Source organism: Terrapene carolina, unplaced genomic scaffold (genome assembly GCF_002925995.2).
Source record: "Terrapene carolina triunguis isolate 2854851 unplaced genomic scaffold, T_m_triunguis-2.0 Scaffold95, whole genome shotgun sequence".
Lineage (NCBI taxonomy): Eukaryota > Metazoa > Chordata > Testudines > Emydidae > Terrapene > Terrapene triunguis.
This window is the reverse complement of record NW_020664446.1, coordinates 12,873,932-12,900,601: the sequence shown is the minus strand read 5'-3', so window position 1 is coordinate 12,900,601 and position 26,670 is coordinate 12,873,932. Positions and strand designations below refer to the sequence as shown.

Genomic DNA, 26,670 nt, shown 5'->3' with positions numbered 1-26,670 from the left:
AAGGTATCTTTTACTTTATGCAATAATAAAGAATGTTTTCAAAGAAAAAAATCCATTTATTGAAAAGAAAATGCATTTATTGAAAAGAAACACAACTGCTTGGGAAACAGAAAAACCAACGGGGTGGAGTGGGGAATGGTACAATCACAGATTTGCATATGTTCTGTTACCATACTCAGCCTTCCTGTCTGGAGTGCTGTGCAATGAGTGCTGCACTTCAGGATGGCTATACTGCATGGTGATGGGGGTTGAGTGCAGTGGGTAAGGGTCGTAGTTTTCAGGGCTGGGTGGTGAAACTACAGCTGTTGGAGGTAGCTGGTGGCGATAAGAACCCGGATGTTGGGGAAAGTGGGTTGGAGGTGACATGGGGCCACAAGGGAAAGAGTATCGGGACAAGGGCTGCAGGGGGGTGCAGGCGCGGTAGTGCTCTGCCTGCATGGCTACAAGTGCCTGGATCAAGTCCGCTTGGTGCTCCATGATGCTTATCAGCGGCTCCGTGCTTTGGTGCCAGCGATCCGCATTCTGCTGGCAGACCCTCCTTTCACTCTCCCACCACTCCTGCACTTTTCGATTTTCATTAAGGGAGTGAGTGCTTCATGACTTCATGCAGCATGTCCTCTTTGCTTCTACGTGGCCTCTTCCTGATTCTTTGCAGCCTCTCGGCTGGTGAAAACACAGACGGCTGAGATCTCAAGGTTGCATCTGTAAAGGCAAAATGCAACACTTAACAGAGGCGGCATTGTTCACACCAGACAGAGCAATGATTCCCCTGTACTTAAGGAGGGCACGCAGTCTACACAATAGCATAATTTGCCCGTCCCAAAGCGAGCGCACATAACCCACGGGAGCCACAAAATGGTGAGTAAGCACCGGGTCAGGGGGGACTGATTCTTTCATGGCTGTACTGTCCTTTCGGTTTCTGTGCCTTCGGGAGAGCCAACAGCTGCAGGGGGTCCCTATACTGAACACTGTCCCCACATTTTCCACAGGAGTTCGTCCTGGAAGATATCTCGCTGCTGAGGGTGACCTGAGAAGCAAGGGAGGGTCTTCTAATGCGGCTTCCACCCTGGCCCATATGCAGGTTGCCTGTGTGCAGCAATGGTGCCACTGCCCCTCACAGCACAGTGGCACAGACACGTTAGCCTGACTCGGACAAGGACCACAGTGACTCTTCCAAGAAACCTGCGCAAGCGCATTCCCCAAGTTCTCGCTGAGACCTTTGAAGAGATCACTGAGGCCGAGTACCGCAATGTGAGAGAGCACATCAGTGCCCTATCTAGGCATGCATGCAACCCTAACCCTCCTTGCCCCAAGAGCCTGCACCAAATAACTTCCTTCCCAAAATAAAAGCCACTTACCGGGAACCTCCTCTGGTGTTTGTCCTTCCCCAAGCACTAGCCGCCGCAACTGGCTACCTTGCTCCTGGCTTGAGAACAGGTCCTGGCTTCATGCATCTAGGGATGCCGGAGTGTCTTCCTCCTCCTCAGCACCCTCGCTCCCACTTTGCTCCTCCTCCTGCCTTGTTGGACTGGGCTCTGAAGTGTTCATGGTGGTACTCGGAGTGGAGGTGGATCACCCCCAAGTATCGTGTCCAGCATTTTGTAAAAATGGCAGGTCGCAGGAGCAGCACCGGAGCACCTGTTTGCCTCGCGGGCGTTATGGTAGGCATTCCGCAGCTCCTTCACTTTAACCCTGTACTGCAGAGCGTCCCGGTTATGGCCCCTTTCCATCATGTCCCTTGATATCTGCCTGAAGGTATCTTAATTCCTACAGCTGGAGCGCAGCTGCAACTGGACAGCTTCCTCCCCCCAAACACTGATGAGGTCCAGCACCTCGACATTGCTCCATACTGGGGATTCCCTGGCATGTGGAGGTATGGTCACCTGGAAAGATTCGCTGAGAGCACTCCACACCTGGATGAGCAAACGGGAAGGGGATTTTCAAAATTCCCTGAGAATTTAAAGGGCGGGTCTGATGGTTGGTCACCTGAGGGCAGGGCAGTAGAGTTCAAACTGATGACCAGAGTGGCTAGAACAGGCATTGTGAGACATTTCTGGAGGACAATCAGAGCGCATTAACAGACCATGGCGTCCACACTGGCGCTGCGGCGCTCCAGCCGGGGCGCATCAAACGTTATTCCACTCGCCGAGGTGAAGTACCAGGATCACTCTAGCCGCGGAGTCAGAGTGCTCTATGTGCCTTGCCAGCATGGATGGGTTGTGAGTTAGAGCGCACTGGGCTGCTTTAATGCGCTCTAACTTGCAAGTGTAGCCATGTCCTGAGATTTAAGGATGAGGTACTGCAGCCATTGCACAATGATCAAACCAACTACGATGATACCAATGAGATTTGGTGAAAAACATCCAACTTTACAGAAAGTGCAAAGGAAGCCTCTTGCTAAACAAAAGGAGATAAATTTCAGGGCAAGAAAATATGATGGTCCAGCAATGTGCAGGAGCAGTAAAGAAGGAGGAAAGGTTTAAGCAATGGCAGAAAATAAAAATGGTGGAAAAGTTATGAGGAATACAAGCTTTAAAGAAAACAGCAAAAAGAAGTTGTGGAAGTTCAGAGGCAGGCATTTAAAACTTTATACGCAGGACTACTAACAAAAGAAAGGGAAAAACAAAATGTAGATTAGACAAGATTAGGCAAAGAAGCATAGAGGACTTGGTAGCAATGAAGTGTGTCAAAGAAGAAAACGGAAGGCATTGAACTCATTAGGAAGTAACAGTGATTTTATGAGAAACTGCTCAATGAAAAGAATGCAAAGAAACACTTGAGGGAAGTATGCACAAGCAATAACCACACAAGATCTATCACCATGGTGGAGACTCAGATAGCACTAAAGATGATGAAATATGGGAAGGCAGAGGTACATGGTACCAAATGAGGTATTTAGAGTATTAGGCCATGAGGGTGTGGTGGTGGTGAACTTTTTCAACTTAATTTTCTCTACTGGAAAAATACCCAACAAGCAGAGGAAGAGCACACTGGTCCCTATCTTCAAGAATAAAGGAGATGTGCTAGAATGTGGTAATATTCAATGAGTCACATGATGAAATGGTTGGAAAGAATTATCAAGATAAGACTTTGCATAGAGCTGGAACATCAAGTAAGCAACGACCAATTTGGGTTTATGCCAGGAAGAGCAACAATGGATGCGGTGTTTGCAGCCCAAATACTGCAGGAGAAGTACAGGGAGAAATGCACGGAATTACATTTAGTGTTTCTGGGTTTAGAAAAGGCTTATGATGGAGTTTCTACAGAGTTGTTATGGTGGTGCCTGCAGTCCGGCAATCTGCTGGAGACATTTGTTCAGAATATTATGTACGAGGGTAGCACAATGGTAGTAAGATGCAGCAGCTTCAGTGAGTCATTCACTGTGGGGGTAGGTCTAAATCTAGGATCACCCTTAAGCCCATTGCTATTTGGACTGTAATGGACACCTTGGCACAGGAGATTAGGGAAGAGCATGCTTTTTGCTAGTGACATTAAATTATGCCATGAAGATAAATATAAATTGGAAATGGACCTAGAACTATGGAAGGCTGCATTAAAAGAAAATGGCTTATGACCAACTGACAGAAGACAGAATATATGCAATACTTCACTGGAAGGAAGCATGAGAAGCCAGTAAAGCTAGATGGCCTACAGTTAACATTTGTGCAACAACTTAAATACCTCAGTTCAGTGTTGAGCTTTGATAAGAATGTAGATGCGGATGTTAGGAGCCACATGAAGAGTGCTTGGTATAAATGGAGGGAGGTGACAGGAATTCTCTGTGATAAGAATATGCCAAATAAACTAAAGAACAAAGTGTATAAGATGATGATTACGCGAGCCATGATGTATGTATTGGAATGCTGGCCAATGAGGAAGAGAGAACCACCACTACTTCACAGTACCACAATTAGAATGCTCAAGTGGATGCCGGCTAAGACAGGAGTTGATAGGCTACACAATGAAATGGCAGGAGCCATATGCAGGTTGCCCCCATCACAGGCCCCTGCTTTTTCCTTTCCCTGGGGGTGCTCAAACCCTGCTCAGCCCCAGGACCCGCACCTACTCCACCCCTTCCCCAAGGCCCCCCCACTATTCCCGCCTCCGGTCCATCCCCACCCCACCTCTTCCCCCTGTACCCCAGTGCCTCCTACATGCCACAGGACCACCGGTGGGTGGGAGGCACTGGGGGGGGGGGGGAGAAGGGGATGGCTGCCAGTGGGTGCTAAGCACCCACTAATTTTTTTATGTGGGTGCTCCAGAAAAGATGAGGGAGTATCGACTGAGATGGATAGGTGTGAGACTGCCACGTGTGGAATATGTTGGTCAGACAGAACAAGAGCTAGAAGCCATAGGACAAAGAATCATGATGAAGACCTAAAAATAGGTGGCTCAAGATGGTGAAGGAGGACATGCAGGAAGTTCGTGTCAGCATAGAAGACACACTGGATAAGAATGCTTGGAGACAAAGAACAAGTGCCACCGACCCTAATGGGACAACACGAAGGCAAAAAAAGATTGCTTTTTAATCCCTCAGCCTCAAAGTGTTTTACAAAGTTTTTCATCACTATTACAAATAGGATAAATGAAGCAGAGAGGTTAAGTAATTTGCCTGTGGTTGTACCTTAGGTCAATGGCACAACATTTAGTCCTGCATTTAGTCTGCAATGTCTTCTCAAAACTATACTTTCAATTCAGCTCCATTCACATATTTAAAAAGTATGCAAGCTCACTGACACTCACTATGTCAAAAAATGGAGTCAGGATGAGAGAGAGGCCAATTTTCAGCTATCAAAAGTATTATATTTCAACTTGGACTCATTTCAGGGCCATATCTAATTTTTTTCTTGTCTTCCTGGTTCTAAGACTACCTGAGCTCTGCTGATGATTTAATAGGCCACCTCAGCAGCATGGGGGAAGGAAACACTTGCTGGAGAAGCCTTAAACCAGTGGTTCTCAAACTTTTGTACTGGTGACCCCTTTCACATAGCAAGCCTCTGAGTGCGACCCCTCCCCCCAATAAATTAAAAATACTTTTTTATATATTTAACACCATTATAAATGCTGGAGGCAAAGCTGACAGCTTGCGACCCCCCCCCCCATTAATAACCCCACAACCCCCCGGGGGGGCCCTACCCCCAGTTTGAGAACCCCTGCCTTAAATGTTAAGGCTGGGGTTTTCAAAAGAGCCTATGGGTGTTTTGAAAAGGGCCTATGAACGGCAATGGGAGTTGGACACTTAACTCCCTTACACTCTTTTGAAAATCCCAGTCTAAAGTATAAAAGGTGTGGAAAGTTTTCCCCTATGTAGAGCAGAGGTTTGCAAATTTATAAGCCACAGTGGCTGCTATGATATAGGTTATTTTGCCACAGTTACCAAATAATGGCATATACTGGCTCCAACTTAACTTAAAGGCTACATTAGAGTCCATTTTTCTCCTGTATCTCACCTAACACAGATAGGCAGACTGACCTTATAGAAGAAAAACAAAATATTGTTGTCTGCGTGGTGGCAAACTACATCACTTTAAGGCCACTATAGTTGAAATCCAAATTTCAGCACACACTTTTCAGACGCTACCTTCTTAAACAAGTTAAATCTTTTGGGCAAAAGGCAGACACAATAAAATCAATTTCCATGGGATGGATGACAGCAGCTTTATTCTTATCCATCTTTGGTGAATTGTAATGTATGAACATAGCTAGTAGACTATGATGCATTGTTCTTTTGCTCTTAGTTAGTGTTGAAATTTAGGGCGTATACCCTTTTAATGAAAATACAATATAACTGGTATCACACCACACCCCAAACCAACTGCTGGATATCTCTTAACTATTAAGGACTGTGTCTATGAGCATGCCTCAGAAATCTATACCAATGACTTCAAATTTTACGTGCAGGCTACACAATATTTACCAGTAAATAAATACACTTTGTACAATTTAGATAAAAATAGGAGTAGATATGCTGAAAATCCTACCCCTCAATCCTCTTCTCTTGCCTATCATGTCACAGGCCTGTTTAAGCCTCTCAGGGGAAAAAGTAAATATTTCTCTGGGACAACATATATGGTACTATTGACTGCACCCAATGAGTTACACTTTGATTCTACTTTTAGTATTCTTATTTGTCTTATTCAAATAATATTTTGCATGGTAAATTGTCTGAGTAAACCTATGTCTAAATACTGTATGAGCTCTCTGAAAAATAGAGGAAGAGAAAAGACTTTTTATTCCTTGTATTTAAATCTTACGAACTGAATGGACAGTTCGGAATATTAGTGAGAGAAGTTTTCAGAGCCAAAACCCAAATAAGGAAATCACTCCCGTAGTCAGGGCTTGCCCGTACTGTCCTCTTGTAATTTGAATCTTAACAAAGAATTTGATGTCTTCTGTCAAAACTTTTGACAGTTTTCCAAAGAGTTCCAGACAGCAGAAACATTTTTTTCCAAGTGCATAGATAACTCACTACCGTAACTTAAGATAATTAAGTATGCCAGGTACTAAACACATGATCAAGGTTAATTACTGCCCCTGTCCTGATCATCCTCATCAAATAGAATCAGCATTCCAGATCCAGCTTTGCCACTCTCATTTCCAGAAGACTGATCCAGTCTATAGCATGGTTAAATGCTTATGCTCATTAATTAAAATCATACCCAAAGATGCTTCACATTCAGTCAGCAAAACACAGAAAAGCAGGTGAAGTCACAGACAACTCCCCCAAATATTAGAAGAATAATTCTCCATGAGGATGCCTGATGTTTAATTCTCATTGCATTACAATAAAAATATATTTCATAAATGTGCTGGAAACTAGGATTGTTTCTCAATCAAAGGGAGCAGGGGAAGGAACTGTTACTTGTCCTGTGCAATAACTGTAATTCTTCCAGATGTGTATCCCTATGGGTGAAAAGATCAATTTCTGGCCAACGCCATCTCTGGAATATGTCCTGGAGGACCTGAGTATCCAGCTCACATTTGGAGTCATGGTAGAAGTGTCTGCTGAGGGCATCCGCAGCAGTGTTCTGGATTCCTGGAAGGTAGGCTCTGAAATTTGGATGAGGTTGACTATGAGCCAGTTCTAGAGCTTTATAGCTTCAGTACATCAGGAGGGGGATCTTGCTCCTCTCTGCTTGTTCATGTAAAACATGCAGGGCATGTTGTCCATCATGAGCCTCATCACTCTTCTCCTGATCAATGGGAGAAAACGGAGCCAAGCATTCCTGACAATCCTGAGCTCCAATAGGTTGATGTGGAGACTTGTCTTATAGGTCATCCATCTGTCCTGAACTGTGAGGGTATCAACATGGGATGCATTAGTTAGACTTACTGACAGAGTTGGGCGGCCGAAAGGAACACCTGCACTGATGTGCAGTCGCTCTTTACACCAATTCAGGGAGTTCTTTACATGCAAGAGGACTGCCAAGGCATCTCTGTTAGGATAATAGGAAGTTCTCAACCAACCTTGGAAACAGCAGCAGTGTAAATTTGCATGATTGGTAACAAAGGTACATGCTGCCATATGACCAAAGAGCTGAAAAGACAGTTCCTTCTTGATGTCCTAGAGCTTCCCTGAATCAACTTAACCAGTTCTGAGAGTTTCACAAATCCGTCTAAAGGGAAGTACACTCTGGCTGTCACTAAGGCCTTGTCTACATTGGGGCGGGGGGGGGTGGCGAGCTAAGTCTAAGTTACGCAACTTCAGCTACAAAAATAGCGTAGCTGAAGTCAATGTACTTAGAGCTACTTACCACGGTGTCTTCACTGCAGTAGGTCAACTGCTGATGCTCCCCGTCAACTCTGCCTATGCTTCTCGTTCTGATGGAGATCCAGAGTCGACAGAAGAGCAATCGGCAGTCGATTTATTGCATCTTCACTAGACACAATAAATCAACTCCCGCTGGATTGATCGCACCAGAGGTAAGTGTCGACATGCCCTCAAGTCCAAGTACACACTATGAACTGAATTCCCTGCACCGGTACTAACAGATTTTTTTACTATTAGCTGTAGGACCGACTCTTGGAACAGAGCAAGAGCCTTCTGAATGGAAGACAACACTGCCTCGAAAGAGCATCCTTTGAGAAACCAGTTGTTGAGGTACAGGACGAGGACAATCACTTCCTGTAGAAAGCAAGTGGCAACTACCGCTAGAACCTTCGAGAACACCCTTGAAGCCAAAGAGAGACTGAAGAGAAGCACTCTGACCTGGAAATGATCTTGGCCTACAGCAAATCATAGGTATTTCCCGGGTGATTGGCTATATGGAAGTAGGCGTCTTGGAGGGCAAGGGACAAAAACCAATCCCTTTCCTCTAGAGCAGGAATTATAGTTATAAGAGTTACCATCCTGAATTTTGGGGGCTTCATAAACTTGTTTGGTTGTCTTAGATTTAAGACTGTCCTCCAACCTCCATCCTTTTTCAGTAGAATCCTTTGCCCCATAAAGGGAAGGAACCAGTTCTATCACTCCTAGTCAGAGGAGAAAGTCCACCACTTGCCTTAGTAGAAACTCATGAGAGGGGTCCCTTAAAAGGGACAGGAAAGGGGCGGTGGGAAGGGAGAGAGTCTCAAAGACTCGATGGTGTAACCTGAAGTTATGACCTCCAATACTCATTGGTCCCTGGTGATTCACTTTCAAGTCTGGTGGAAATAGACAATGTGGTCCCCCAAGGGAAGGAGGTGGGCTAAAGGTGCAACTGTAAAATCAGAGGAACAGGAGCATTTGAACCATTGGCCAACCCATCAAAACTGCCGTTTAGATTATGCCTGTGTGATCGCAGAGGGCGGTTGGGCGACCCGCATCTTCCGAAATCTGTCTCTCTTTCTGGGGATTATGGGGAGTCTTTTGTACCCTAAGAACTGAGCAGGGCACAATTACTGGGCAGTCTGTGCTCTACTGAAATGCTTCTTGCTTGTAGGTGTATAAATGCCCAAGGAACATAGGATGGCCCTGGAGTCCTTAAGTGAGTGCAGGGAGTCGTTCATAGTCTACAAGAAGAGTTTGTGACCAAAAGAGAGGTCCTCTATTGTATTTTGGACCTCTCTCAGTTATGCCCTGAGTTTAACTACCACCATAGAGATGGACCTGGCAGCAATATCTAAGGATGCATGAAGAGCTGTTCTGGCCAATAGCTGACCCTCAGCAACAATAGATTGGAATTGTTCCCTGAAGTCCTGTGACAGATGTTCAATAAAAGCTGCCAGCCTGCTGCAATTAGTAAAGTTATAATTAGCCATGGCTGCCTGATAATTCGCAATCTGAAATGGCAAGGCTGCTGACAAGTAAAACTTTTATCCAAGGAGGTCCACTCATTTTTGGTGCTTTTCATCGGGGGTAGCCCCTAAAAAGTGTGGTTTACCCCGCTCATTCACAAAATCCACCATGAGGGAGTTGGTGGGGAGGGAAAAACGAAAAGTCACTGTCCTGCTGGGACACATCACACTTCTTGTCAGCCCTTCTGCACATTGGAGGAATAGTGGCTGGTATCTGCCTTTCCATTTTAGCAGATCCAACAGAGCCTCATTAATAGGTAGTACCACTCTGGAGGGTGTTGCTGACTGCAAAATGTCAAACAGCCTGTGCAGCTGGTCTCTGACTTCTTCCAATGGAATCTGCAGAGTGTCTGCTACCCATCTAATGAAGTTGTGGAACTGTAGGCAGTCATCAACAATGAAAGGAGGAGTAAGCATGAGCACCTCATCCAGCGATAACAAAATTGGAGTTTCAGGGGTGACTTCTTCATCTGCCCTAGCTTCCAACTTCTCAAATACACGGAGGATGTGGGATCCCAGTCTCCCACATAGATGGTACCAGTGATTTATTAAAACTGCTGCCAATAGGCAGCCCAGGGGTCCCAAAATGGCCATTGTGGAGGTCCACAAGAGAGGGTGTAGCATACAGGCTTAGTTCTATCATGTTTGATGTGCCATGAACTCCTTCCTGCATGAGGGGCGATTGCCAAATAAGTATATAGGAGAAACCCCAACAGAAAGCCAGGAAAGTGACCAGGAATGCTCTTCTTCTTCCCCTCCCCTCTCCAGAAGTACGTGGAGCAGCCAATGAGGATGGAGGAGAGACTTGTGCCAGGGAGTGGTCACTCAGAGACCAGGACCCAATACCGTGAGATGCTTGGTACCTACAGCAATGGGGACTCTGGTTCATTCAAGACAGAGATCCCTCAAGTACTGGACCTCTTGTGTACCGGAAAGGACCCCAATAAAGACACCGCAGCTGAAGTCGTTGCGGCTGGAGTGGATGGTACCAGTAAAGCTGAGCATTCCACAGGCCTTCTTGGACTGATGTTTGCTCATGGGTACCGCTTGTATAGGCTCTCCGCAAGTATAGGTACTTGCATTGGTACCAATGACTGAGTTAAGGTGCGTGACTGCACCAATGGCAGAGCAGAATGCTTCATTGTTAATGACAGGGCCAAGCTAGATGGTACCTCGTGCTTGCCCTTACTATTGGAGGGTACAGATGCCCTATAGTAGCCATCTTTTCTCTCCTTGGAGCTCTGGGATTTGCAGGCCCACCCATACCAAAGGAATACCTTTGCAGACCAAGGATGCAACCTGGTCTTTTCTGGAGCTGGCTCCTCTTTTTCAGGAGTCTTCCCAGAGTGTTCCAAATGTTTACCCTTCTTATGGGAAGCATGTCCTGAGTTAGATGGGATGCTGGGTCCACCTGGGGACAGATGTATGGGAGGGGGAGGGATCTCCAGACCTAGCTCAAAGAGTGGAATGTTCCATTGCCAACAGTCTGAGCTTTATATCCCTGTTCTTCCTAGCCCTGGTTTTAAGGGCTAAACAAAGGGAGCACTCTTGGGAGATATGGGACTCTCCCACTCAGCAGACACACTTGGAGTGTCTGTTGCTCACTGGTATAGCCTCTCGGCAGGAGAGGCAACATTTGCTGCCTGGGGAACCAGGCATACCCCACCAAGAGAAGACAAACTCCCAGGGGAAAAAAAGAGAGGGAAAAACAGTCCTGTCACCTAAATTAACTAATTATGCTAACAACAACACTAAACTAAACTAACTTCACAGAAGGAAAGAGAAAGGCCAAATACGCTCAAGGTGGAGATGCTAGTGTTACGTCTGGGGCCGAGGCGGTAGAGAAGGAACTGAGGATAGTTGTCCACATCTTTCCTAAAGTATGATGCCCAGAATTGGACACCTCACAAGTGCCAAGTAGACCAGGACAATTACCTCCTGTATGTTACATACAATACTCCCATTAATATATCTCAATCAATATTAGCCTGTTTTACAACTGCATCACACTGATGACTCGTATTCAATTTGTGATCCACTGTAAGTCCCCGATCCTCTTCAGCAGTGCTACCACCTAGCCAGTTATTCACCATTTTGTAGTTGTACATTTGATTTTTCCTTCCGAAGTTAAGTACTTTGCACTTGTCTTTATTGAATTTCATCTTGTTGATTTCAGACCAATTTTCTAATTTGTCAAGGTCATTTTGAATTCTAAACCTGTCCTCCAAAGTGCTAGCAACCCCTTCCAGTTTGGTGTCATCTTCAAATATTATAAGTATACTCTCCACTCAACTATTCATTAGATTCACCCTCCCAGATTGACAGTGAACCATTGATAACTATTGTTTCAGCACGGTCTTTCAACCAATTGTGACAAACCATGCTGGCAATTACTTATCACCCTATTATCCTCTAGGTACTCACAAATTGTTTAATAATTTGTTCCAGTATCTTTCGGGTATTGTAGATCAGTCAGTCTAACTTCAATTCCCTGGGTCCTCTTCATTACCCCTTTTAAAGATAGGTACTATGTTTGCCCTTCTGCAGTCCTCTGGCACCTCACCCATCCTCCAGGAATTCTCGAAGATAATTGCTGATGGTTATGAGATTGCTTCAGCTAGCTCTTTAAGTACCCTAGAATGAATTTCAGACTTGAGTACTTATAACTTATCTAACTACTAAGACTCCAAACTTGAGTACTTTTAACTTTTCTAAATATTCTTCAACCTGTTTTTTCCCTATTTTGGTTTGTGTTCCTTCCCCCTTGTTAATATTAATTGTGTTGGATATCTGGTCACCATTAACCTTTTCAGTGAAGACTTAAGGAAAATAGGTTTCAAATACCTCAGCATCCTTTGTGTCGTCAGTTATCTCTCCTTCCAAGCCAAACAGAGAACCTACACTACCTTCCTTTGTCATTCTCTTGCTCCTAATATATTTAAAGAACCTCTTCTTATTGCCTTTATGTCCCTTGCTATGTGTAACTCATTTTTTGCCTTAACCTTTCTGATTTTGCCCTACATGCTTGTGCTTTTTTTTTTTTTTTTTTTTTTTTTTTTTTTTTTTTTTTTTTTTTTTTGCACTCCTCCTTAGCAATTTGCCCATGTTTCCACTTTTTATAGGATTCCTTTTTGATTTTCAGGTCATTAAAGAGCACCTGATTGAGCCATATTGGACTCTTACTATTCTTCCTATCTTTTCTTCGCATCAGGATAGTTTGCAGTTGTGTCTTTGGTATTGTCCTCTTGACAAACTGCCAGCTGTCCTGAACTTCTTTATCCCTTAGATTTTCCTCCCAACCAGGGCCGGCTCTAGGCACCAGCCAAACAAGCTGGTGCTTGGGGCGGCACATTTTTAGGGGCGGCATGGCCGGCGCCAGAATGTCGCCCCTAAAAATGTGCTGCGGCCGCCCTAGCTCACCTTCGCTGCTGCTGCCTGGGAGGGAGGGGGAGATCCCGAGCGGCCGTTTCGTGTGCCGCTGCTCCCCCTCCCTCCCAGACTTGAGAGCCTAGGAGGGAGGGGGAGGAGGAGGAGCGGCCGCTCAGAGTCTCCCCCTCCCTCCCAGGCTCTCAAACCTGGGAGGGCGGGGGAGATCCCGAGCGGCTGTTTCGCGCGCCGCTGCTCCCCCTCCCTCCCAGACTTGAGACCCTAGGAGGGAGGGGGAGGAGCGGCGCCCGCGCCGCGGCCACTCGGAGTCTCCCCCTCCCTCCCAGGCTCTTAAACCTGGGAGTGAGGGGGAGATCCCGAGCGGCCGCGGCGTGCGAAACAGGTGTTTCGCGCACCGCTGCTCCCTTCCCTCCCAAGCTTGAGAGCCTGTGGGGAGGAGGCAGGGCTGGGGATTTGGGAAGGGGCGGAGTTGAGGCGGGGCGGGGGGGGGGGCGGCCAAAATTGTTTTTGCCTTGGGCAGCAAAAATCCTAGAGCCGGCCCTGCTCCCAACGGGGCCTTACCTACCAGTTCTCTGAGTTTGTTAAAGTCTTCTTTTTTGAAGAAGAATCACTTCAATCTAAAAAGCAGAAGGCAATCTGTTGTCCAAACAAATCTCTGTCATTTTTAAATAACTCCAAAAGAGACTTATTCAGAAATTACCTTAGACATAAAGAGCTTTTTAAAACTTCAGCTAAAGCAAAACACGAATATTATATTCACCTTGAGACTCACATTGAGATTCTTAGAAAGTTTATGAGGTATCACTAACCTAAAGCGAAATAAATTTCCCTGTGGACTAGCCCAGAAAAGCTTTATGGTGCAAGTTAGTAAAACCATCCATACAAAACTCCCCTCCTGAGATTTATAGGTTCCCAAAAAGCCATAACTCTAAGAATAGCACGAAAGGGCAAAAGGAAGCTCCTTTGCTCCTGCAATGAGTCCAAAGGCAATCACATCACCTCCAGAGCAAAGACATATTCCCACACATTCACACAATGAAAATCTGAGTGCACAAAACGTCATGATTTTTAAACACACAATTTATTCTATTTGAACAGAAGTTACTTTTTTCTCGGGTATAGCTAATTTTACCTTATCCTACGCAGGGGTGGGTGCAGGAATTAAAAATTGACTGCTTTTGGAAGTGCACTTTCTGTGCCCCCATCACAACCCTCGAGGAGCTTGGTCTCTGCCATGGCCCCAGGGTCAGAGGAGTTTTGTGCCCCAGCCGATTATTGCGGGGGGGGCGGGGGCTTCCCCTGCTTGCCGCTCTCTCTTGTGCACACCCCTGATCCTAAGGAAGGAACTCAAGCAGGGAGGATTGGTGTGTTTTTCTGAGAAAGAGTGAGTGCGCATGCACACTTTATATCAACCTGATTTGTGATCAACAGTTGCACAGTACAGTGCTCATATAAGAAGCCAAGGGAGTCCCCAGATAACACCAATTAAGAAGCACATGCTAAAGTCAGTAACTAGACTTTTGAATGGTTCCTGATCCAAAGCCTACAGAAGTCAGGGCCTTAGTTCTAAAATGGATATGTGTACCAGAATCCCACATCTGATTACTACAATTTATAGAAAGATCTAGAGGGATAGAAATTAGGTCACTAAGAATTTAACTGAAGATGGTCTAAGTGAGGTAAATTTTATATCAGACCTGTTTATTTCAGTGTGAGTGTGGCAAGTGGTTGGAAAAGAGTTTATGTTAAAACCACCAAGAGCCAGTGTCTGAAGAGAATATAGCATCCACCCATAGGTGCTGGAACTAGGGGTGCTGCCGCACTCCCTGGCTTGAAGTAGTGATAACCAATTACACAGTTTCCGCCTTCAACACCCCCATTATAAAAATTGTTTCAATACTACGGCATCCGCCCATCAGTGAAAGCAGCACAATGTCAAATTCTAGAGTAGTCTGAATATTGGAAATAGGCAGAGAGAGGAAAAGATATATTATATTTTCTTTTTACAAGGTCAGAAGCCTTTCTTTGTAACCAATTTCCTTTCTGAACAGGACATTAGAGGGTTCTACATAAATACATCTATCACTTGCCATACCTTCTGAGTTCCAAAAAGCAAGTCATGCTTAGTGCAAACCACCATCTGAAATTTCATGGTTAAAAATGATTTCAATGCTGCAAAGCTAGAGATAAATATTGAAATTGCCAAGGAATTGGGGAAAAATTGCCACAGAATTCATTAACTATTGGTGGGGGACAAAAATAAGAGGTACTAAGGTGAAACAAAACATGAGGGTTATCTGCTGAAACTGAACAATTACAGCATACAGGGCAGATCCTAAAAACCACTGCTTGTGTGAATAACCCTTCCTCAGACAAGTAGTCTCATTGCTGTCAATGAGTTTTTATATGAAGACCTTATATTGCTACAAATCTACATTATTTTTTAATTCAATAATGGAATATATTTTCTATGAAAACACCCACTTTCCCATTAATATTTTCTATAATTGGCAGACAAGCTAATATCTCTGAAAGGAAACTTACTAAGTTGAGATTAATTCTGAACCATAACAACTGCCAGCAGTGCAAAATATATTTCTCCCCCACTCAGAGTTTATAACCATGGATTCAAGGGGGGGTTTTTTTGTTTGTTTTTTAAACTTGCTTAGTTGTAGATAGTATTCTGTTTTACTAATCCTCTACAAATATAGCCCTAACATAGTAAAGAAGCTGTAAAATGGAAAGAAGTCGTGAATTTTAGCTCTAATGCCAGCAATAAACTATCCAATAAACACTGAAATTTTCATTTACATTGCTAAGGGTACGTCTACACTACGAGATTAATTCGAATTTAGATAATTCGAATTTGGGAAACAGATTGTATAAATTCGATTGTGCGCGGCCACACTAAGCACATTAATACGGTTTTTAACCACATTAATTCGGTGGTGTGCGGCCACACTACCCCATTAATTTTAACCACATTAATTCGGTGGTGTGCGGCCACACTACCCCTAATTCGAATTTACAAAATCGATTTTGGTGCTACTCCGCTCGTCGGGGTGGAGTACAGAAATCGATTTTAAGCGCCCTTTAATTCGAAGTAACTGGCTCCGTTGTGTGGACGGGTTAAGGATTAATTCGGATTAACGCAGCTAAATCCGAATTAAAGTCGTAGTGTAGACCAGGCCTAAGTGAGGCAAGAGGTCCCCACTACTACCACTACCACCACTTCATAATCAAACCAAACAACAACACATCATAGTTACTGTAAGATTTTCAAAACATGGAGTTTGGTACTTCTTCTCTGACCTTAATACTTAGAATAGATATACTATATTCAAGGTACTGTTAAACATTAATGATCATGCAGAAAACTACAGTAATTATCATGATTTATGTTTCTTATTTTACTTTGTGTTTTTCTTAAAACAGGTCTTCAATAAAAGGCATTCATTCTTGGAAGCTTTTTCAATGGACTTTGCCTTCTATAATTCAGTGTTATAGAGTAACTAGTGATTATTACTATCTTATGCAAACAAATAGTCAAGATTTAGGAGGCAATTAAAATTGACTAGCCTTGTCTTGTCTTGTGATGATCTAGTAAGCATCCCTGATTCAAATTCAAAGAAATGTAGAGGAACACCTAGCTTGGAAGATAGAGACTGCAATTTTAGGATAGTCTTAAGCAGCTGCATCAGAAATATCAACATGGATAGACTATATTGCGGTAGTCTTCCTCCCATTCTCATTCCCTTCTGGACATATTCGATATTGCTAGAAAAGATGTCAATATGGTCCTCAGAAATCATGCCAGGAATATAGTGGAAGCATTCTGTCACTGTAATGTACACAGGTTGAGAGGCTTCATGCATAGAAGCCACAATTAAGCAAAACAGTTACGCTCATGCTTAAACTTTAAGCATGTGAGCAATCCCACTGAAGTAAAAAGACTAGTTCACTGCTTGAAGTGAAGCATGTGACACCTTAGTGCTAGATGAAGCCAAAACTGAAGTCCTGCATTAACTATGCATTATTAAACTAAAACTATGCTTCTTGTGATCAGCTGAAAACTGGTGAACTATTTCAAATTGGCCAAGCACAACAGAAGACTTATTCCCTACCCAGAACAGCTTACATAAATTTATGCAATTATATACTCAGTGTCTCTCGCTCTCTCTCACACATATATATTTATATATATATATATATAAAATGAGACAAAATTCAAATAAATTGTCCCATTACAAAAATACCACTTTGAACCTTTACATGTCTGAAGCTGCTGGTAAAAGTTCTTAACACACTCAATCTAGTAACCACTGACTGTCTTGTTAAAAGAATTGTTAGGGATTCAGTTGAGTACCACAGAAAACAAGGAAGGAAGAATGTGAAGCAAGATTCTTCACATTCCTGTTTTCATTAAATAATTAATGTGCATATTAATTAGCTTTATTCTTAAAGATTATCATAAGGGCCATTTTAATATGTTATTCTAACTATTAAAAGAAAATGTTATGTGAAGTCTATAAAATGAAATATTAAGTTATTTAGCATTATTTTATCTTATATTTGTTTATACTTAGAAGGGAACACGTTTATCGGTGTCTAAAATATAAAATAATCCAGAAGCATAGCTAGATTTAGTGAAACGAGAACAGAAGTTGTAGTGATTTATAGAAGTTGTGATTGATTTTATTTTCTATGGTAGCTGCCATTATACTCTTTACAATTGCATTGTAAGTAATATTAATCAGAATAGTTATTAAATGTTGAAATTAAGAATGGGAAATACTACAGTAACATTAATTCTTGCAAGGGCAAAAATTTCAACATTGTTAAGGTGATTACTGTATACCGTGCTATTTATTAAACCTTCTTTTCAATAAACTTATGTCTGAGAAAATGTTGATAAACCTTACACACCATCATAACTCAATATATGCAAAATTGTTGGTTCTTACCCTTGCCTTACTTTGAGTACCCCAACCATGACTGTGATCACACCCAATCTACTCCAATATTCCCAAAATAGGAACCAAACTCGACCAATTTAAAAAAAAAAAACTGATTTTACGTAAGTTAAAAGAAAACAGAGCTACTTGGATCAAAAATTAAAGAAGAACAGCAGAAGCGTTTTTTGAGCTTGCCAAATATATTTTATTCTTCTAAACCTAACAAGTTCATGATCGGTTAAAAATCCAGAAACGAAGCATCAATATAGGACAAAAAGAAAGTATTTAAAAGAACTCACTGATATAGTACTCTTGCACACTGCTTGTGTAGCCATACACTGCAGAGTATCCAAAAATGATGATCATGACAACATCTCTGCTGTCCAACTCTACTATATGCGCTGAGTGACCCTCCACAGCATACTGTTGGCCATGTACAAGTATTGCAGGAATTTTGGTACTCCATGTTTGACTGTTTATGCTGAATATCCACAGCTCATCAGTGACATTCCCATTATTTGTTTCAATTTTGCCTCCATACATGTAGATGTCTTCCTATTAAAATTAGAGAAAAAAGTGAAGTTAAAGAAGATCACATCCAAACTGCATTATTGCTACACCATATAAAAGAACGTAAGTGAACAACCTCCTATAAATACTTAAAAACAGACTATGTTCATCAGCTAATTATCAGCCCTGCTTCCAAACACAGCCCCTTGAGCTAAAGCAAAAATGATATTAAAAAGAGTATTTCACCAGACGAACCCTAATAAAGTGAAAAAATAAGACAAAAATCAATTTCAGATATGGATATTTCAAAGACAAATTTTAAAGTTCTAGGCACTTTTCACACTCGTTAAAGCTCTCGTCAGAGTTCTGAAAGATTTTTAAGTGACTCCTTTTTGAAATGTGTACTTTCTTTCCTATCCCCTGCAGCATAATTTAAGGCTATGGCTACACTACAACCTGGGGGGTTGATTGATAGTTCCCATGGACATACTCATGGCTAATTCTCATCTGAGCTAGCACGCTAAAAATAGTAGTGTAGCTGCAATAGCACAGGCAGTGGCAGCAGAAGTATGGGTTAGCTGCCCTGTGTACGTAACTCTGGGGTTCAGGCAGGCTTGTACTTGGGACAGCTAGCCTATGCCACTACTGCCACTGCCTGCACTACTGCAGCCACCCCACTATTTTTTGGCATGCTAGTCAGATGCTCACTGGAGAGTCACATCGGAGTTGAGGTTGTTGGGGAAGTTAATGCTGGTTTAACTGGTGATCTTTCTGACTTGAGATACTTCAATGCTAAGCTAATGATTTTTTTTTTTGAGACATACATTTTTACAGATGCAAAGTAAATATCTTCATATCAGAGACAAATTCAGAATGTAAGTACAAATCTTTAAAAACCTTTGTGTAATGAAAGTCTGTATTACAGATCATTAGCCTTTATTTGCAAATACCATATATTAACAATTCAATTTTTCACTACAAGTTGTTATATTATTTATTCAGAACACAACATACACAGCTCAAACCAACCACTGTTAGAGAGTTTGTGAACAGTCTAACCATCAGTAATAATTAAACTGAATTTAGGTCTAATCAATAAACATTTATAACCCAATAAGAAAAAAAAAAAAAAAGGATTTCTGTAACATTTGTGGTCAGGATTTCCTATCAAGATACTACAAAATCAGGTTTTCAAAATTACATATTATTCCCATGAAGACTGATTTACAACTCAGAGTAAAACAGCAAAGGAAAGAAAAGCTTTAAAAAAAAAAAAAAAACCTCGGACAGAGGGGTAGGAGGGCAGGTAATGAAATGGACTTGAGCAACACATCTCTAAGAACAACAGTTACGAAAGGTAGGTAACCTTTTTTTCTTCTTTGAGTGCTTGCTCATATCGATTCCATTCTAGGTGACTCACAAGCAGTATCCCTAGAGATGGGCTCGGAGTTCATAGATGTATGGCTTGTAACACCGAGCGTTGTCTCGGGCTTGCTGTGTAAGCTCATAGTGAGACGCGAACATATGTACGGAGACCAAATGTCAGCCCTGCAGATATCTGAAATTGGCACATGGGCCAGGAACGCTGCTGACGAGACTTGTGCTCTAGTTGAGTGGACGGTTACAATCGCCGGTGAAGGCACCTTTGCCTGATGATAGAATCGGATGCAGGCTGTGATCCAAGATGAAATTCTCTCTATCTGCCACCGCAACAAACAACTGTGTCAACTTACGAAATGGCTTGGTCCTCTCGATGTAGAAGGCTAGTGCTCTCCTGACATCCAGGGAGTGCAACCTACATTCCTCCTCAGACTTATCAGGCTTTGTGCAGAAGACTGGCAAGAATATGTGTTGGCTTGTGTGAAATTGCCAAACCACCTTGGGCAGGAAAGCCGGATGTGGCTGCAACAGGACCTTGTCCTTGAAGAACACCATATAGGGCGGCTCCGATGTAAGCACCTTAATCTCAGAGACCCTTTGGGCAGAAGTTATCACCACCAGGAATGACACCTTCCAGGAGAGCAGAAGAAGGGAACAGGACACCAAGGGCTCGAAGGGAGCTTTCATGAGCTGTGCGAGGACCAGATTCAGGCCCTACGGAGGGACTGGATCCTGGACTTGAGGGTAGAGCTGCTCCAGACCTTTTAAGAACCAGACCGTCATGTTATGAATGAAGACTGATCTGCCCTGGAATGGAGGGTGAAAGGCTAACCAAGCAGCCAAGTGGACCTTAATTGACGAAAGGGACAAACTCTGAAGCTTGAGATGCATGCGGTAGTCCAGGATCAGGTGCAGCGAGGCCAACTCAGGCCTAATGTCTTGGGCCGAGACCCAGCATGTGAATAGTTTCCATTTGGCCAGGTAGGTTGCTCTAATGGAGGACTTTTTACTCTCCAGTAGGACCTGTTGGACATCGGGATGGAGAGACCACTCATGGCGAGATGAGACGGTTCTGCTGAGGTGATCTGCCAATACGTTCCTGGTTTCAGGGAGGAGTGCTGCCACGAGATTAATGGCATGCTGCACACAAAAGTCTCAGAGTCTGAGGGTTTCTTGGCAGAGGGCTGATGACCTGGCTCCGCCCTGCTTGTTGATAGAAAGCTTCATGGTGGTGTTGTCTGTCAGGACTTGAACCACTTTGCCTTGTAACTGGGACCGAAAAGCCAGGCAGGCCAGGTGGAACCGCCCTGAGCTCCCTGACATTTATGTGGAAGGAGCAGTCGACTCCCGACCAGCGGCCCTGTGTACTGAGCTCGCCCAGGTGGGCTCCCCAGCCTAGCTCCAAGGCATCGGACACCAGAGTCCACAACAGGGCCGTGAAGGGGACTCCCTGCAACACCGATGCGGGGTCCAGCCACCACGCCAGGTCCAGGTATTGCCTGTTGGGGATGTAGACCGACACCAACCACACCTGCAGTGGCTGGAGGCGATGCCAGGCATGACAGACAAGTAAAAGTAGCCATGTGGCCAAGCAGCCTTAGGCAAGTGCGGACAGTTGTGAGCGTGTGGCCCCTCACCTGGGAGATTACATCCAACATGGCGCAGAAACGGGTCTCCAGAAGGAATGCCCACATGGCCCACATGGAATCGAGAACCACCCCGATATGCATTGCACTGGTACAAGGGTCGATTTCTTTTCATTCAATAACAGGCCCAGGTCGCAGCATATGGACCGCAGCGGATCGAGGCTGCTCTGCACGTGATCCCACGATCTGCCCTTGATGAGCCAATCGTCGAGATAAGGATAGACCTGGACCCCTCGCCTCAGGTAAGTGGCTACAGGGGCAATGCATTTTGTAAAGACCCGCGGGCCTGAGGAGAGGCCAAAGGGGAGCGCCAAGAACTGGAAATGGCGCTGACCCACCATAAAACGGAGAAACTGTGCCTTTGGAAGATAGAGATACGGAAATAAGCATCTTTCATGTCGAGAGCGGCATACCAGTCTCCCGGATCCAGTGAGGGAATAATGAAAGCCTGGGACGTTATGCGAAACTTCAACTCCTTGAGACACTTGTTGAGTCGTCGCAAGTCCAGAACAGGACATAGGCCCCTTTTTGCCTTCGGGATCAGGAAATAGTGGCAGTAGAAACCTTTCCCTCTCATTTCCTCAGGGACCTCCTCCACTGCCCCCAGTTATAGGAGGTTGTTTACCTCCTGAACGAGGAGTTGCTCATGAGAAGGGACCCTGAAGAGGGACGGGGAAGAGGGAGGATGGCCAAAAACTGAAGGGTGTAGCTCAGTGACAATTTCTAGCACCCAACGGTCTGCAGTGACTCTCAACCAGGCTGAATGGTAGGGATGGAGATGATTGAGGAAAAGATGGGGCAGATCCGGGGAGGTGACCGCGGTGTCGCTCTCAAGCGTACCCTCAAAACGCCCGCTTCTGGCCCCCATTGTGCTTCGCCAGACCAGGCTGCACAGGCAAGTGGGAGGAGGAAAGGTGGCAGCGACTGAACCCAGCATCCCTTCTCCTCGTCGATCCCTGCTGAGGCTGCCAAGGCGTTAGCAGAGGGGGCAGCCAGAACAGCTTCCTCTCAGACTGACGCGTATTCATCCCCAGGAAGCGGAGGGTGGTCTGAGTGTCCTTCAGACCATTCAACCTCATGTCAGTCTGATCGGAAAACAGCCCAACTCCATCGAACAGAAGATCTTGTATGGAGGACTGCATCTCCTGGGACAGGCCGGCGGTCTGAAGCCAGGAGCTGTGCCTCATAACAACCACTAAGACCACCCTGGCAGCCAAATTGGCCGCATCCCAGGCCAATTGGAGGGAGCACCAAGCTGCTGCAGTACCTTGCTCCACAAGACCCCCGAACTCTTGAGCCACCTCCTGGGACATGGAGTCCTTAAACTTGTGGAGGGAGTCCCACAGGTTAAAATTATAACATCCCAAAAGAGCTAAGTGGTTCACTACCCAGAACTGGAGACTTGCCGTGGAAGAAATTTTAATTCCAGAAAGGTCCAGTCTCTTGGCTTCCTTATTCTGGGGGGTGGAACTGACAGGCCCCCGCTTGTCCTTTTTGTTAGCCACCGACCAATGACCCCCAGGGGCGGGTGGGTATATAAGTATTTGAACCTGTTGGTGGGGTCAAAATACCTTTTCTTGGCCCTCTTGGAAGTGGGTGGGATAGAGGACGTGGTTTGCCAGAGGCCTTTGGCAATGTCCAGGACCCCTTCGTGCACCACGAGTGCGACACGTGCGGGGGTGGACGTGGAGAGCACATTGAACAACGTGTCCAATTGATCCCCCATCTCTTCCACCTCGAGGCCTAAGTTGGTGCCCACCTATTGGAGCAGGGCTTGGTGCTCCTTAAAGTCATCTGGTGGGCTAGCATAGGAGGGCCCCGCCACTACCTCGTCTGGAAAGGAGGACGACGACTGAACCACCGGGAGAGGGCCTGGGGCATCATCCCCCAGAGAAGGGGGTCCCATGGTGGGACCCTGTTCCTCCACCACAGCACCCGCCAGCACATCCTGCACTGAGCCTGGTGCCATCACTGACAACTGGGGTTTGTCTGATGCAGCGACCGAAGACCAGTGAGAAGGGGCATCAGCATAACTGGCACACCCCCAGACATTCCAGTAGTGCCATTGTGCTGGCCACTGGCCCTGCTGCCAGGTCAGCATCACTGCGGCAGATGCACCCTCTGGAACCCAGTCGCGATGGTGTTGCCTCGGCGAGGGGCTGAACTTCCTCTCCATGCCGGAGAAATCCTCCTCTGGTGACCAGAGCAGGGCCGTCGACGCCTGGGTCTGGCGGCTAACTGTCGGCGTGGGTGACAAGTGCCTCGAATGGTCAGACCGATGCCAGGAGTACAGGGAGCGGCGCCGTGTTGGGGAGCATCCCCGAGGTCTCAGAGACAGTGTCTGTAGGCGCAAAGACAAGCGGTGCCGACTTTAAGGCGACCGGCGCCTCCATCTGGGTGAGGCCCAGTGCAAGAGGGTGCACTACACACCAAAGCCAAAGGGCATTAAAAAGGAACTAAGAAGGCGTAAAGTTACATTGGCGGTACCTGATGTAACAACGTATGACCGCAGCACTCAAGGAGACGCCACAGCCAGCCCTATGGATACCGCTAAGGCAAAAGTCTCTGACAACTGCACCTGGGCGTGCACACACCTAGAATGGAACTGACATGACCAAGCACTTGAAGAAGAAACCCTCATAAGTATTGGTTTCGGCACACGCGGATCTACAGGTGTTTATGCAAGTGTGACTGAGTGAATGAGCAGGCAAGTCTAGAATTAATGTAAATACAGAAAAGAGGTCTTTGGACCATGATACGGTTCATAACATATCTGTGGATTCAGAAATTGAGCAAGATCTTTGGATTCATAGGGGAGTGGAAATTAGTGTTGGTTTTTTTTGTTTTGTTTTTTAAACATATCCCCATGACATCTCATGTTTGTCATGATCAACATGCTTGAAAAATTAACTTGCCATTCTCTGTGGTAAGATGTTAACCAAAGACATTGGCAGAGTCTATAGTCTACCTATCATGCCCCCTTCACCTCTCAATAGTATACCCTGTTAAAATACTTAAGTTTGCAATGAAATCCTTCATGTCAAAACAGGATTTTGTTACATTGCCAAATTATCTGAAATCAAAAAAATTGATTTGTCATCATGTGTCCATCCCCCAACATAAGAATTGGTTTAAACTTTTAACACATTTTGTTTAGGAGACACTTGTCCTGATATTTTTAAACTGTTTCACTTTATTATATGTTTTTAAATGGGCTTTTGTCAGATGGTAAAAGATGGATGAATACAGAGCGCTCTTAAGAGAATTCTAGATATGTCACTTTTCCAGCACTTTTATTTAAATAAGTTCCTACAAAGTAGGGTGAACAGATGTTCCGATTTTATAGGGACAGCCACGATTTTTGGATCTTTTTCTTATATAGGCGCCTAGTACCCACCCACCCCCAATCCCAATTTTTAAATTTGCTGTCTGGTTACCCTACTATAAGGTGAAGTACAAACCAAAAACTTAAAATGAGTTAAACATAGATTTTTGTGCTGAATGCCTAAGAACCAGTCCCCCCCCCCCCCCCCCGAATGTTTTCAGTGAACAGAAGTGGTTTAATGTAGTTAATACTTATTTTTGTGCTGAATGTCCCCAATGCCAGGTTAGCTGGTACATTCAGCAAAGAGATCTGTACTTTGAACTTCACCTTTATGAAGAAATTAGTAATATTACATTCACACACTTGTTCTTCAAAATGTGTTTCTGAAATTCTTGTAAAATGGAACTATCATGCAAAGTTATGTGCTGTTTTCTAAAGTTAGTGTACACAGACTTGGCTTTTTGCTGTTAACTAGAACCTCTTGCCCTTTCCCTTGCTTCAGTCATTAATCTTTCTCAAACACCTGGCTAGAGAGAAGGGATCTTAGTACCAACAGAACAGAGGAATGTTCCTCACATGTGAGACAAACAGGGAGCCAGATCAGTGGCTGGCTGTGTTAAACACAATAACATATTGCCCAACTATGATGCATAAAAGACAGGTAGACAGGGAGAAGGGTCAACTGCATAGGATTCTAAGTGGAGCACGTAAAGGAAGAGGGAGATGAGCAGAATCTTGAGGTCAGAGCACAGAAAATAGAACTCAGCACTGGGGACGTAAGGAGGGATACAAAAGGAATGGACATGATTCAGTCTCAAGGAAAAAAGGATGTTATTCAAAGAAAGAAAAAGAAAAAGCAATGGGAATAAAGGGGAGAAAACAGATGGGAAAGAGGAAAGGTAGTTAAGACATGGACAGAATTAAAGATAGGATTAGACAAAAAGAGCAGAAAGAATTAAGATATTTAAATAAGGAAAGAAAGGGGTTAGGGATTCTGAAGATCACCAAGTTCAGGCTTTGGCTGGGCTATAGGCAATGAGAATAACAAAACTGAGGAATCATCAAGAAGACTGCCCTGCCACCAGCCCCACTCCTTTTTAAATCAGTATGCTGTTAGCTCAAAAACCTTAGGATGATCACAACTGTCAAAGTATCAGAAGAAATGAGGACCTAAACCATTTGGGGCTTTAATATAATAGGTCAAAATCAACAGCTTAAATTTCACCCAGCAATTAAATGGTAGACAGTGAAAATCATGGATTGGTGTTTACTTTGCAATTCAGGGATTACTTGTTCTGGATACACTACTTCATACTCACCAAGAAAATAGCTTAAGAAGTTGCAGAAACCTGAAAACTTTTGTAAACATCGAAGGATGAATGGGCCAATAGTTGTGTGTAAGTGTTAGTATATGAAGTCAAGAATGTATAAAACTATATTTTTTAAATAGAGCTGGTTGGAACCCAGAATTTCCATTCCAGGGGATATTCCCAAATTTATAATTTTTTGCATACCAAATACAAACAAAAAATAGAAATTTCCCAAAGGGAGCCAGCTAGGCTATCTGCCAGTAACGAAGTCAGTTGGGGAGCTTGGCAGTCCAGCATCCTAGTTTCTTCCAGCCTAGCAAGCTGGCAGACAAGTCAGCAGGGAGGCAGGCTAGGTGGGCCTCCGACTCTCCTGATTTCTATCAAAAGTTTTGACAGAATCAACACTTCCCATAAAACATTTGAAATTTATGGAATCAGCATTTTTCAATGGAAAACTGTCTTGTCAGAAATGTTTTGACCAGGTCTAATTATAAAGGAATGTAACAAAAGTTGTATGCTCTGAAAATAATAAATAGTGCATCTTCTAGGGGTCTTGTGACATCAGCGGATATATAAACCAAGTGATAAAATCACATTTCTCATGGCTAGAAGGAAAATGAGAATGAAACCTTTTACAGTGACTTGATGGATTTGTGGATAGAAATGTTCTTACAGAAAGAGTGGGCACTGAAGCTCAGTTAGTCAGCAGGTTGTGAAAAACATTACTCAAACACAGAAGACGGACTTTGAAAATAGGTGAGCTGACCTGACCCGACACTATTTGAAAAAACTGCTAGAGGGAACTACGAGATTTATGGTTGCAAGAATTACCTTAATTTTTTTTGCTTTATTTGCTATAAATATATTCTTTTAAGAGTTTG

At 44.2% G+C, this 26,670-nt stretch overlaps 1 protein-coding gene across 1 annotated transcript in view; it reads right to left on the bottom strand.

Annotated features, from left to right (window-relative positions):
- The window catches only part of ATRNL1 (attractin like 1), a 998,829-nt gene that overhangs the window by 814,161 nt on the left and 157,998 nt on the right, over window positions 1-26,670 (bottom strand). The window contains exon 8 of the mRNA XM_026651053.2: window positions 17,918-18,173. Coding sequence (XP_026506838.1) covers window positions 17,918-18,173 — 256 coding nt within the window. The remainder of the gene's footprint in view (window positions 1-17,917; window positions 18,174-26,670) is intronic.